This window comes from Notamacropus eugenii, chromosome 2 (genome assembly GCF_028372415.1).
Source record: "Notamacropus eugenii isolate mMacEug1 chromosome 2, mMacEug1.pri_v2, whole genome shotgun sequence".
Taxonomy (NCBI): domain Eukaryota; kingdom Metazoa; phylum Chordata; class Mammalia; order Diprotodontia; family Macropodidae; genus Notamacropus; species Notamacropus eugenii.
This window is the reverse complement of record NC_092873.1, coordinates 22220428-22233220: the sequence shown is the minus strand read 5'-3', so window position 1 is coordinate 22233220 and position 12793 is coordinate 22220428. Positions and strand designations below refer to the sequence as shown.

Genomic DNA, 12793 nt, shown 5'->3' with positions numbered 1-12793 from the left:
ATTCTAAGGGATTCTATATCTTTCCCTCTCCTCCCTTTTTTGTCCTCTTGCTACCCTTTCTTTCTCTTTTTCTTCTTCTCTCTGTCCATCTCTCCTCTTGCCTCCACTCCTCTTTACAACAGCATCCAACAAAATAGAAAGACATTTGTTAAGCACTTACTGGATGCTAAGCTCTGGAGATAGAAACATTCCTGTTCTCTCAAGAAGCTCACATTCCATAGGGGGGAAACAATCGATAAAAGAGGGGTCACGTTCATGTCTGTGACAGACAAAACATCAGAAGTAAGCAGTCTGGGAAAGTGGCAGGGTGGACAGCAATTCCTGAAGACCTTAGTGCCAGGGGCAGCTAGTCCACTATTAAGAGAATAGTAGATTCAAGAGTCAGAGGGGAGTGGGGTTTAGGGATATCTGCAGCAGAGATGGATACAAATCAGCATCTGGCTCTCAGGGAGTGTCCTGAGCTCAGTAGGACTTCACCTTATGGCTCCTTTCAGTGGCAGGCAGGTGGGGATTGTCTGCCCCTTCGACCCAATGGTGGGTTGAGGTAAGGGAGGGGAAGGTCCTGACTTCCTTCTGTGGAAGTCAGTAGAAGGGCCTGGTCAGTCACTCAGTCAATCAATAAAAGTTTTTAATTATAAAGTTTTATTATGAACCTGGCACTGTGCTGAGCTGCTGGACATGCAGACAACATCTCATCCAATAAGGAGCTAACAATCTAACGGAGACAATGTGCAAACACTGTACTAACAAGCTTTATCCTGGATAAATTGGAGATAAACAGAGAAAACAACAGAATTAAAGGAGACCTGGGAAAAGCTTCCTGTAGAAGGTGAGATTTGGAGGAAGCCAGGAGGCAGAGAGTAGGAGGAAGCACTTTCCAGGCACAAGGCACAATTGGGGGAAATGTCCAGAGAGGGGAGATGGATTGTTGCGTTAGGGACAGCAAAGACGCCAGTGGCATTGGATCAAAGAAAGAGTCTTGGGCCCAGCATGAGGGGAGTGTGTGTTGTCAGAAGACTGGAAAAGTGGGAGGAGGCCAAACCCAGGATTTTCCATTTGATCCTGGAGCTGATGGGGAGCTACTGGAGTTTATTGAATAGGGAAGTGACCTATCCTGATGAGATATAGGTTAACTTGGAGGAAGGGTGATGCCCCAACTGCTGTTTCCATAATCTAGTATGCTGAGGGCCTGCACTGGGGAGGGGCCAGTGGCAGAAGAGAATGAACATTAGATGTGGAATTCCCCCAGGAGGCTGATTGCCCCAAGGGAATGGTGATGGTGACCAAGGTGCTTTGAGAAGACCCAGGCATCAGATGGCCATGCCTCACCTGCACAAACTTTGGCAGCTCTGCTCATCGACCATAAGCACAAAAAGGAAAGATGTCCCCTTAAACACAACCAGAGAAGAGCTGGGCTAGGGTGTGGCTGCTGTTCAGACATAATGTCATTTCATATTTTAAACCATTATTCTAGCTAACAAGGTGTTAAGCTCAGGTGTTTCTGCTTTGCTGAAAGAGTGCAGCAAGTACGGTCAGTGCCACATAAATTTTTGCATCCTGGAATCTACCCTCATTAATGCAAGAGCATTGATATTTCCAAACACCCTCCCACTCCTGCCCCCACAGCCATTCCGAATCGGGCCTTAAAGCAAAGTAAGCTCTGTCAGAACTGCCTTCACTGTGCTTATTGATCAAAACTTTTGCTGATTAAAGAGGACAAATATTGGCCTCACTCTCAGTTTTTTGCTTGTAAAGATGGCTGAACACAGTAAATAGCTCTGTGTGTGTGTGTGTGTGTGTGTGTGTGTGTTTTCAAGGGGAAACCTTGTGTGTGGAGAACCACAGTCCCATGAAGACAAAGTATGACAAAATCTGATTTCAGTTTTTAAGCTTTATGAGGTTAAGATTGTTCTGGTTGTTCCAGAATGGACAGACTGGAGACGTCTCTCCTGGGTGACACGTAGGGATTAAAGACTAACCTGAGCCTCCTCCCTTTATTCCTGCCCCTACCCTTCAACATGTAATTTCCATGAATTCCCATCAGACAGACTCAGGCAAGAAGAAACTCACCGAATCATAGGATTGTGTACTGGGAGGACTTTAGTCCAACAAAGTCCACCTTAGTCCAACAAATGTGACAACTACAGTGATACTCGCTCTCAATGCCCAACCCGTTGTCCTTGCCATGGACAAGCTGTTCCTTGATTCTGCCACACTGGAGTTTGCTTTGGCATCTAGTTTGGACCTGATGACCATTGAGATCCCTTTCAACTGTCACATTCTGTAATAATTGATGATGGGGGAGGAGGAAGAAGAAATGGACATTCAAGGGAAAGCCAGTCCACACAATTGAGACTCTCTATGAGAATGCCATTCCACACACCAGCCCTAAAATGCTGGCCCAGTGAGGTCCGATGATACTCACAATTGGATCAATTTGAACTGCTTCTTTGAAGCTAAGAAATAGACAGGGTAGTGGCATAGGTGTGGTTACAGGTTGTCCCAACTGGAAGCTATCATGATGAAGGAGAGGGGGGAATGGGAAATAAACACCTATTGTGTGCCCAGGCACCGTGCTAATTGATTTTGCAAATTCATTTGGTGATGATCAGCTTGACAAAGAAGGCAGAGCAATGAGTGGCGTTCCACTGGGTTCTGATATTACAAGGAAGAAGAGACATCAGAACAGTCAGAAGTTCCAATACCTCACCTACTGGAAATTCATCAGTAAGGAGAGTACTGAGAATTCAAGCAGGTGAGCTGGGTGTGTGAATGAAACAGAAAAAGGCAAGAAGGTGTTCATCATGTACTTAGGGTTAGATCAGAACAAGAGAAAACTGGTTATACCCATTCTAGATGAGGTCCTTCTTGCTTTTTTTGTCAATGGTGTCCTCACCTCCAAGTTAAACAACCTTAAGGTAAATGCAGCAAGCACAATAAGAAGTAATGTAATTCTCAGACTCAGGTTAGATAAAATAAGAGTGGGAATTCAGGTGTTAATTAAATCTGAAGTGCGACAAACTGAAGAACTTGAAGACTTTGAAGATCTGCATATAACACAAACTCTCAAAGTGCAACCTAATAACAAGATGGATGTTAAAAATAATGTCTTGAATAATTTTGAAGAGGGGGCTCAGAGCTAATTTATAAATTAATGAGAGACATTGTTTTTTAATAATTAATGAAGAAATATACACAAACATACTCCTGTATGATACATATATATATATGGTAATATGGTAAATATATGGTAAATATGGTAATATGGTAAATATATGGTATATGGTATATGGTATATATGGTAAATATGGTAAATATATGGTAAATATGGTAATAGGCTGGTATATGGTATATATATGGTTATATGGTAAACATGGTAATAGGCTGAGGGATAATCCCCTTCCCTAGGTTACTCATAGAGATATTGAACCTCAGTTTCCTCATCTGTAAAATGGAGATAATAATGACACCTATATCCCAAGGTTATTATGAGGATCACATGAAATAATGTTTGTAAAATGCTTAGCAGTATGAATGTATACTGCTACACAGTATAAATGCTTAACAATTTTTTTCTTTCATTCATCCTTTTATTCATAACATGCTGAACTCCTCAGAAAAGTAAAGATCAATTTCTCCCCCCATCTATTTTGTGAGAACAACTCTAGACTCAGAACCCCTCTCTGGGTCATACCAGATGATTTCCAGCTATGGAAGCCTATATTCTGAGCGTCTGAACAGCTCTGATAAACTGTCTGTGGTTTGGTTCAGGTTTCCACATCATCCCCCCTGTCTCTATCCTCTCTGCACCACTCTGCAAGCATGCTCCCCATTATACTTCATACTTTAAACTGCTTTTAAGGAAAGATAATCCTTATGCTTGATTTATTTACATTTTATCTCATCAAAATTTTGTATTCTAAGACTTGTTTGATGTCCCCCAAAATTCTGGGAATTGTTTTTAATGGTTTTTAACTGGTAGTCATGTTTGCAACAGGAAAGACCTTAAAGATAATCTAGCTTAATTTATTAATGAGAAAATAGAAGCTCACAACAGTGATATGACATGCTCAGCGAGTTATGACAGGGCATGAGCTAGAACCCACTTGGTACCAAGATCCAACAAGGTTTTTATAGGCTAGAACTTTGGAATGAACTTAACAAAAGGAAATTTAACAGATAAATGTTGTCTTATCTTAGCGTTCAAAGAGCCATTTTCCAAAATCCAAGATGGGAGAGGCAGGACAAGAAAATAGTTCATCTGAAAATGTTCCTGGGGTTCAAGTGAATTGCAAGCTTGCGTACATTGATCAGGAGGTATAGCAGCTAAGATGGTTAATGTAAACTTGGGCAGTATTAAGAGGACTGCTAAGAGTTAGCACCTACTCAGTGTTTGCTAAATGAATGACTGAGTTTTGCTCTGGGAACCTTTGGGTAGCCTCTGACAGGTACAGACTGACCTTTTCTCCATCAGCATGTGGCTGCCTATCACACTGTGAGTAACTGATCTGGTGATGGATGGCTTCTGCAAGGCTCTTGGGTAACATTGATGCTCTGTAACAATCCCCCACTTCAGGAAATAGAAGGATAACCTCCGATGGCATGAAGCAGTTCCCAGGAAACCAGATCTGGGTTTTCTCGAGGCCGTTTCAAGTGATCTCCGATTTTTAAATAAGCCTGAATCCATAGCTTGATTCTACCTAACTGCTTGCATGTAACCTTTCCTGTTAGTTCCTTGAGGGCAGAGTCTGTCTTTGGTTTTTTTTTCTGTATCCCTAGGGCTTAGCACAGTGTCTGGCACATAGGAAGTGCTTAATAATTTTGACTGACTGACATTTCCCAGAAGAGGAACTTGGTCCTACTGGACACCTCCCATTGACATAGCTTGTCTGGAGCCAAAATTTGGCTTTGGGGAGGTCAAAAGACCTCAAGCTGACCCAACCTGAAGCTATGGGAACCCTCCCTTACTTGGTCCTTGTAATTCTGAATCATGAGTGGTGGGCATGGCTGCACTCCATCACCAGAGTTCTTCCTGTGGCTGCCTTTAAAAGATAATGAAATGCTGCCTTAATCTTTCATTAAGGGGCCCCCAGCAGCATTTCAGAATCCCATCGATCAGGGAAGCAGCTTGTAGGGTGGGAACAACTCTGCTGGGTGAGTCAAGGCCCTGAGTTCTTGTCCTGGCTCTGTTGAGAGCTTATGGCATGACCTTGAGCAAGTTCCACAGATTGAGTAAATGTCCAGCACGAAAAGGACACCAAAGTCCAACTGAGGCTGAGGGAGAAGCCACTCCATAACAAACCCATTATGGAGCCATCCAACCTTGGCCTGGATTTGTCATTCTCCTTAGGGATGACTAATCAGTAGGGCCTCAAGCTTAAATCTGCCTGCTTGCAATGCCCCCTCTCTGAAACCCAGCAGAGACAATCTAGCCCCTCTTTCAAATGTCAGCCTTTCAAACACTTGAAGACAGATGTATCTCCACTGTCTCCAGTCCTTCAGTCTCTTTGATCCTCATCAGACATGATCTCCAGGCTCTTCCCCATCCCATTGCCTTTGTCTGGATCCTCTCTGGCTCTACCACTATCCTTCCAAGTGCTGGTGTTTGTAACAGGTTTGGTCAGGATAGAGGGACTGCTGTCTCCCCCATCTGCCAGATGATACCTCTCTTGAAGTAGCCTAAGATTCTACGATCTTCTTTTACTGCCATGTCATCCTGGTGACTCCCTCTGAATTTGAGCTTGAGTAGAATTCCCATCCTTTTCTCAGATGAACCACTGCCTGGTCACACCCACCTCTTCTTGTAAGTGTGAACTTGATTAAAGTTTTTACTTTATCTCTAGGACATTTCCTGCCAAGATCTTTTTGGTTCTTGACTCTGTGATGCAACAGGGCAGGGGACCCTCCCTGATTTGATGAATACAATACTTAGGGCTGAAGCCCAAGTTTTGTAGCTATGAAGACAAGGGGAAGAAAGCAGGATGATCTCTAAGGGTCCTCCAGCTCTGAAGGTCCATGGTTTTAGGAAGTCCTCTGTAAGTATAGAATTGGTATTATTGTAGCCAGCAAACAGAGGTAACATTTGGAGGTGAAGGACATTCCCAGAGCAACTCACCTTACAGCTGAGATAGATGGCTTGTTCAGTGTGGGCACCCCCAAGACACCAGGGGATAAGGCTGTAATACCAATGATAATGTGGGATGGTAGCAGGGACAATGGATTTGGGATCAGAAGACATGATCCACACCTTTACTTAGTAGGAAGGGTCTTGTGTTTGAACTCTGGGAGACAGGGGTTCAAACCCGGCCTCTGACACTAGCTGAATGATCAAGGGACAGTCATTTTAGTTTTCTGAATCTCAGTGTCCTCATCTGTAAAATGGGGATAAGAACGCCTCTAGGCTGAATCTCACAGGACTTTGAATGAAATTATGCTGGTGTTTTAAGGCAAACCCCCCCAGTGCTGGGCACGTGTCTGTGGTAATTCTTACTAGAGGGCTTTGAGCTTTGTTCATGGGTGAGGAAAGCACGTGTAACAGTAGCTTTTATTGATAACAGCGTTTTACATTTTGCAAAGTGCTATGGAGTCCCAGAGCCCCAGAGAAGGGTTTGTCTTGGAGGCAGCCTGATTTCTGAGTGTGCTCTTATGGGCTTCACCCTTTCCTGAAATCCTTCCCACTTCCCCTCTTCTCACCCTCCTTTGTCTTTCAGCTTCTCCCCGTACCATCCTCCAGTCCTACCCCGAGGGCGTCCATGGTTCTAACTAAACAAATGATAACAATCTCCTTCATGCTCTGAATTCACTGAATCTGGAAGCCTGAGGGGAGGCTGAGGGATGACTGTGGACTGGGATAGGATATCAGATCTGGGATGGATTGGCGATGGTTGTAGCGGTGGTGGTGGCAGTGGAGGTGGTGGCAGCAGCTGCATTGGGCAAGGCTGGAGCTGGTCACTAGAGTCCTATCTCAGCTACCTCCTCTTGCTCAATCTGCATCCGCTCCCAGCCTCAGCTTCCTTATTGGAGCATCTTCCAACATTCTGAGGGGACTTCATTGCCCCAGGCTCTGCCTCTCTGTGCCTCAGCCTCTCTAGATCCTTTGCAGGAGATGGGCAATGTGGTCTCACCATTGATGCTAGTTCTGGAATCCAAAGACCTGGATTCAGATCCCATCTCTGCCTCTTATAATCTGTGACTTTACTGCTCTGGGTCTCAGGTCCCTCCTCCGTAGAATGAGAGTATTGCTCCCTTCCAATAGGGGCCTGGGAAGCCTTTAAACACAAATGTCCTAGCTTCTCTTAGAGTAGGCAGCCAAGGCCCATATTGTCCCTCAGGTCCATAGGAAATTGTGCAGGTGAGACCCTTCTGATCATCCCTCGGCTCCTCACTCAGAGATGATGGCAAAAAAATGTTTCTGAAAAAAATGGGTCATGCTGGGAACCTACTTTTAGCACTTAAAAAAGCCAGACTTTTGTCCAACAGCTAGCTGGACCTTTAGGGCCAACCTCTGGCAGTTGACAAAGCTGGATAGCTCTGATTTATCAGTTGGTTCTGGTCCAAAGAGACCAAGAAGATGCGTTGGGGGAGGAGAAGGATGGGTAAGAAGAAGGACAGTATCAGAAGAGGAAGGATGCCTATGCTCCCAGCATGCTCCATGAGCCTACTCAGGGTCACTCAAGTTTCACCACTAGGGAGCCATTCCTTTGGATTCTACATTTTGCTCTGCTGTGCCAAACCATTTGAAAACACCGGAGGAGAGTTGGTTGGCAAGATCTACCACAGTGATCCTTCCCCAGAACTGTGTTTTCCTCAAGGCAGGTGATAGGGAGCCACAGAAGTTTACTGAGCAGGGAGAGGGGCTGATATGGTCAGACCTATGTTTTAGGAAAATTGCCTTGGCATCCGAGTGAAGGCTAGACTGGAACAGGGAGGGAATGAAGCCAGGATGGAGGGAAGGGGAGTCCAACCAGGAGGCTGTTTCAATACTTCAGAAGAGACGCTGTGGCTAAAATTTTCATATCCCTTCAGCCAAGTGGATGGTCAGCTTTTTGGTGCTCCTTAGAAGCCAGGAAAAACCACTAAGCCCTGTCTATCTTGTTCTGACCTGGAAGAGACTCCCAGAAGCCAAGGTCACCCACCCCCAAAGATGAGGCATCCGAGAGCTTGAATGGGATTTCACTTCCATGAAACCATTCCAATTGCTTAACCTTTGACCACTCGAATGCACCTAACATCTTAATGTTTACAAAGTTTTTCACAGAGAGAAAATGGAGGTACTAAGGTGGAGGATGAGTTTTCAAAGCAATAAGTTGGCTCATTTGACTAGAGCATATGATGTAGAGGGTATGAGAGGCATCATCGTGAAAGGGTTAAGGAAGGGTAAGCTGGAGCAGAAGGTTGAGGGCTTTGAATGCCAAGATGAAGATTTTGTATTTAACCCAGGAGCCATAAGGAGCTGGTAAAGCTTCTTGATCAGGGGAGTGACATGGTCAGACTATGTTTGAGGATGACTTTTTTGATGGCTCTTGGGGGTTTGGAAAGGGGAGAGACTGAAGGTGGGGAGACCAAAGAAAAACTATTCCAATAGTAATGGGTGACATATAATTCAATTCAATACAATACACATTACTTAAACATCTACTGTGTGCCAGGAATTGTGCTAAATGCTGGGGATATAAAAAGAGGCAAAAGATCGTCCCGGATCTCAGGGAGCTCGCAGTCTAATGGGGTCTACAACATGCAAACACATCTCTCAAAGCAAATTATCTATAGGACAACTAGGAGAAGATTCACAGGGAAGGCGCTAGAATCAAGAGGGAATAGGGACTTGAACTCAGGACTAGAAGGGGGCAGGTACATGTGACAGACAGATCTGACAAGACTTGGCAACTGCTTTCATAAAGGATGGGAGGGAGAGGGGAGAGGTGAGGACTCTGAGTTGGTGATTGGGAGGTATTGGAAGGACAGCTGCATCCTTGTCCTGGAAGAGAGACAGGATGGTGGTGTCCTTAACAGTCAAGTCAAGTCACCAAGCATTTAAAAGCCCTTACTCTATACCAGGCACCATGAAGAGTGCCTCACTATGAAAGCAAGGTGGTACCCGTCCTGAAGATGCTTCCTGGGGTAGGAAGACAACCCATAAAGAGGGTTGAAAAGGTCTGGGGGCATGATGATGAAATCCAGAGAATGAGGAATGGTGGATCTGGGTCCTTCTTTAAAACAGAGGTTCCAAGAGTACCTCAACAAAGGAGGAAGAAGGTAATCTGGAGACAGATAGGGTTGGAATCCTATATTCATGTTAAGAGTTGATAGCAGATTGTGAGATACCAGTTTTTCTTAATCTTTGTACTTTCTTCCCTGACAGGTAGAACCAGGGTGATGAGAAACAGGAAGTTTTGACTTAGCAGGGAGAGAAAGGGAGACATAACTTAATTTCAGAGCTTGTGACTTCGTGAGTCCTTCAGGTCACAGGACTAAGTGTCTGACACCTAGTAGATATTTCCTAAATGCTTATTGCCAGACTGATTGATTCAGGCTATGATACAATTAGCCCCTAATTTTCCTGTTTGGGGAAGCTAGATGGTGCAATGGAATCAGGAAGACTCATCTTTGTGAGTTCAAATCTGGCCTTAGACACTTTCTAGCTATGGAACCAGGGCAAGTCACTTCACCTTGTTTGCCTCAGTTTCCTCATCTGTAAAATGAGCTGGAGAAGGAAATGACAAACCACTGCAGTGTCTTTGCCAAGAAAACCCTCAATGTAGTCACAAAGAGTTAGACATGACTTCATAGCAAAACAGTTTTCCTGTTTCCCCTATCTCTAAGCAGCTAGAGACAAGCTTATGGTGATGAAGATCATGTTGGTTAATCAGGATCGGGAGGGTTCTGGAGACTAAACCATAGGAATTTTATCCAAGGAACCGAGGATGGCTCTTGGGGATGCAAGAACTGTTGTCAAACACTTGAAGAGCCTTCACATATCAATGGCATTTGTTCAGTTTCTCCCTAGGGCAGAACTAGGGGTGGGGGGAGGGGAGTGGAGTTGCTGAGGGGCCAATTCAGGCAAGACATAAGGAAAAGGAGCACTATCCAAACTCTGGAATGGCTGCCTCAACAGGTAGTGAGCTCCCCTCCCTGGGATGTTGGTGGGGGGATTCATGATCAAGTAGGGTTTGCACTGGGTGCCTCTGAGGTCCCTTTTTTCAGTCTTGGAATTGGGTGATTCCTTGATCTACCTTTCCTTCCCTGGCTTTGGTCACAGGGGAGGTTTCAGACTCTGCTGACTCCCCTGAAGCCACCTGCCTTGGACTCAAGTCTAAGACACCCGCCCCCCTGCGTTCCCCATGAGTGGCACTGCCGAATCGGACCGAGGTATTGGTTCTGAACACACTCGTCTAAAGACTCTGATCAAGTCATTCCTGGTAAGTATCATATTTTGCATATAAACTGCAAACTGAGTTTAGTCTGTGTGGAATCAAACCCCAGACATATCCCCTCTTAATGGCCAGCCTTCGCTTACTTGGCAGCAGAGGTTCCAGAGTAGTCTGCTGGGTGATGTCCTCCTGGGACAGTGGTGGCTTCTCCTTCATGCTGGGCTGAAGCTGCAGAGGGCCCTGGGTGCCGAGCAGACTGGTTCTTGGCTACGGGAGCAAGCCCCAGGGGCTGATCTGCCCAAGCTGCCTCCTCTGTGTGAGGACTCTGAGGACTTGGAAAGCCACTGCTTGGCCCTGAGCAACAGGCAGAGTGGCTTTCATGGAAGCCAGGCTAATCTTTCAGTCTCACAAAGTTTGCCCATGAATCATTTGATCAAACAGGGCTGGAATCTATGATAACAGTGTTTGCCCTCAACATTCCACCAACGATTACATTTCTGGCTCTTTTCCCAAAATTACAATGAATACCAGGAGGGAAAGTTGACTCTTGGTGCTGGACTGAGTCATGGACTCTCTGAGCAACAAGGGGGGAAGAAGACCATCTTGGCCATGTCCTAGCCTTGATGGGGTACTTGGAGCCCACAGAGCAGAAGTGACCTTCCCAAAGCCACACAGAGAATCATGGCTGGGCTGAAATGAGAGCTTGAATCACTGGACTTCAAGCCTGGTCCTTATCCCTTCCCCTCCCAACCTGCCCCCACCCCATTTCAGCAGAATGAAAGGCAGGGGACTAGAGTGGATGCAGAGGTGGCAGAAAGAATTAGGTGCCAGCCTTGCCCCAATCTATACTAGTTGTATGATACTGAGCAAGTTCTTTAACCTGAGGCGCCTCTCTAATACCTGAAGGTGCCACTGTGCTGTTAGAGGTAGTCTCCTCCTCTGGGAGTTCCCTACATCAGTGAAATTCTGGGTCCAGTCCCTGTCCTTCAACAGTGTAGAGCCAGAGGACTGGCCACATAGTCACAGGATCTGAGCTAGAAGTAAGGCCATTTGGTCCACACCAGAACTGACCAGTACACCCAGTGAGCTTAGCATGAAGCCCTCCAGTGATGGAGAAGCTGTGTCCTCCCAAGGGAGCAACCCATTCATCCCACTTGGGGACAGCTGGGATCATTAGGAAGGGCTTTCTCCCTCAGGAAATTGTCCTTCCTCTATCCCTCAATGCTGTGGCTCTTCTCTCTGGGGCCATCTTCCCATCATTGGAGTCCTTGAAGGTGGGGACTAGGAGACCCCCACTTTTCACACTCCCCCTCCAAGTCTTCTCTGATCCATGCTAAACATTCTCAGATCCTTCCACCATCTCATGGCCTAATCTTCTTGGCCCTCACCGTTCTAGTGTAACCAGGACTGGGGAGCAAGTTAATCGATGGTTATATAGAACTGGCAGTTCTCAGTAGGGACTAGACTGGAAGCTTTGAGAATCACCTCCAGTTCCTCAGGGGTACCTTTGGAACCCAACAGAGAGATATGTCCTTGCCTCAGGACTAAGGCTTATCTGGGAGAGTTGGAGCTGGAACATGGCTACACTGGGAAAATAAGGGATCAGTGAATCATGGCCCTCATGGACGACAGATGGGATTGGGTAGGGAATCCAAGCTTGTGGCTGGTCTGCCTCCTACGTAACCACAGTGCTTCCTGCTTCCCACCTTCACTGCTAGGGGCCCATTTATGCCTCAGTTTCCTTATTTATAACATGATGAAAGTAACCTTTACACCACCTACTTGAGAGGGCTATTTTAGGAGAAAAACCCACTATTTTGTAAACCTCAAAGCATGATGGAATGCCAGCTACTCTCGCTATTATCAAGGTCAGCAAACAAGCAGGCAGACAGACTCCATGGCGTGATTTCTAGGGCTTTGGGAAGGCCACACCACCCAATAATCTTCCATGGTCCCATCAGTTTCACTATCCAGATGGATTCTTTGGGTTGACTGTTACTCTTTGACAAAACGCCCCCAGCCCTGGGAGAGGCCCCTCATTTTTGAGCAGATCACTTGCTTCCCAGACAGGATGTAAAGTAATCCTTTTCTCTTGGTTTTTTCTTCTCTCCTTTGCATGAGGTAAGTTACTCACTGGGGGGTGGGGGTGCAGAATGGGTGTGGGGGACCGGGGGCGGGGGAAGGAGTCTGAATGTCTGCTGTCAGGGTTGGCATAGGAATGCCCTTTGTCACAAATGGAAAAGTTCTTTGCTTCCAGGGAACAGGCTGATCTCCACTCCCTGACCATTGTGTTGCACAGGTAGGCCTGATGGGCATCCATCCAGTCCCACCTGGCCCCTCTCAGGAACACACTGGTAGCCTCAGAGGCTGGAGTCAGACGGGGTTAACTGGGGAAGATCTGGAAACCTTTGTCCCTTGGATAA

General features: G+C 45.9%; 1 protein-coding gene across 6 annotated transcripts in view; it reads right to left on the bottom strand.

The window, feature by feature from the left end:
* ANO1 (anoctamin 1) overlaps window positions 1-10773 on the bottom strand; it is a 187579-nt gene extending 176806 nt beyond the window's left edge. For 3 of the 6 annotated variants that reach the window (XM_072639398.1, XM_072639402.1, XM_072639399.1), the window contains exon 1: window positions 10517-10771. In XM_072639398.1, coding sequence (XP_072495499.1) covers window positions 10517-10586 — 70 coding nt within the window. In that variant the 5' untranslated portion in view covers window positions 10587-10771. Of the gene's footprint in view, window positions 1-10516 lie in introns of all 6 variants that reach the window. The other 3 variants (XM_072639403.1, XM_072639404.1, XM_072639405.1) reach the window with 2 other exon arrangements.
* Between the last annotated feature and the right edge of the window lie 2020 nt (window positions 10774-12793).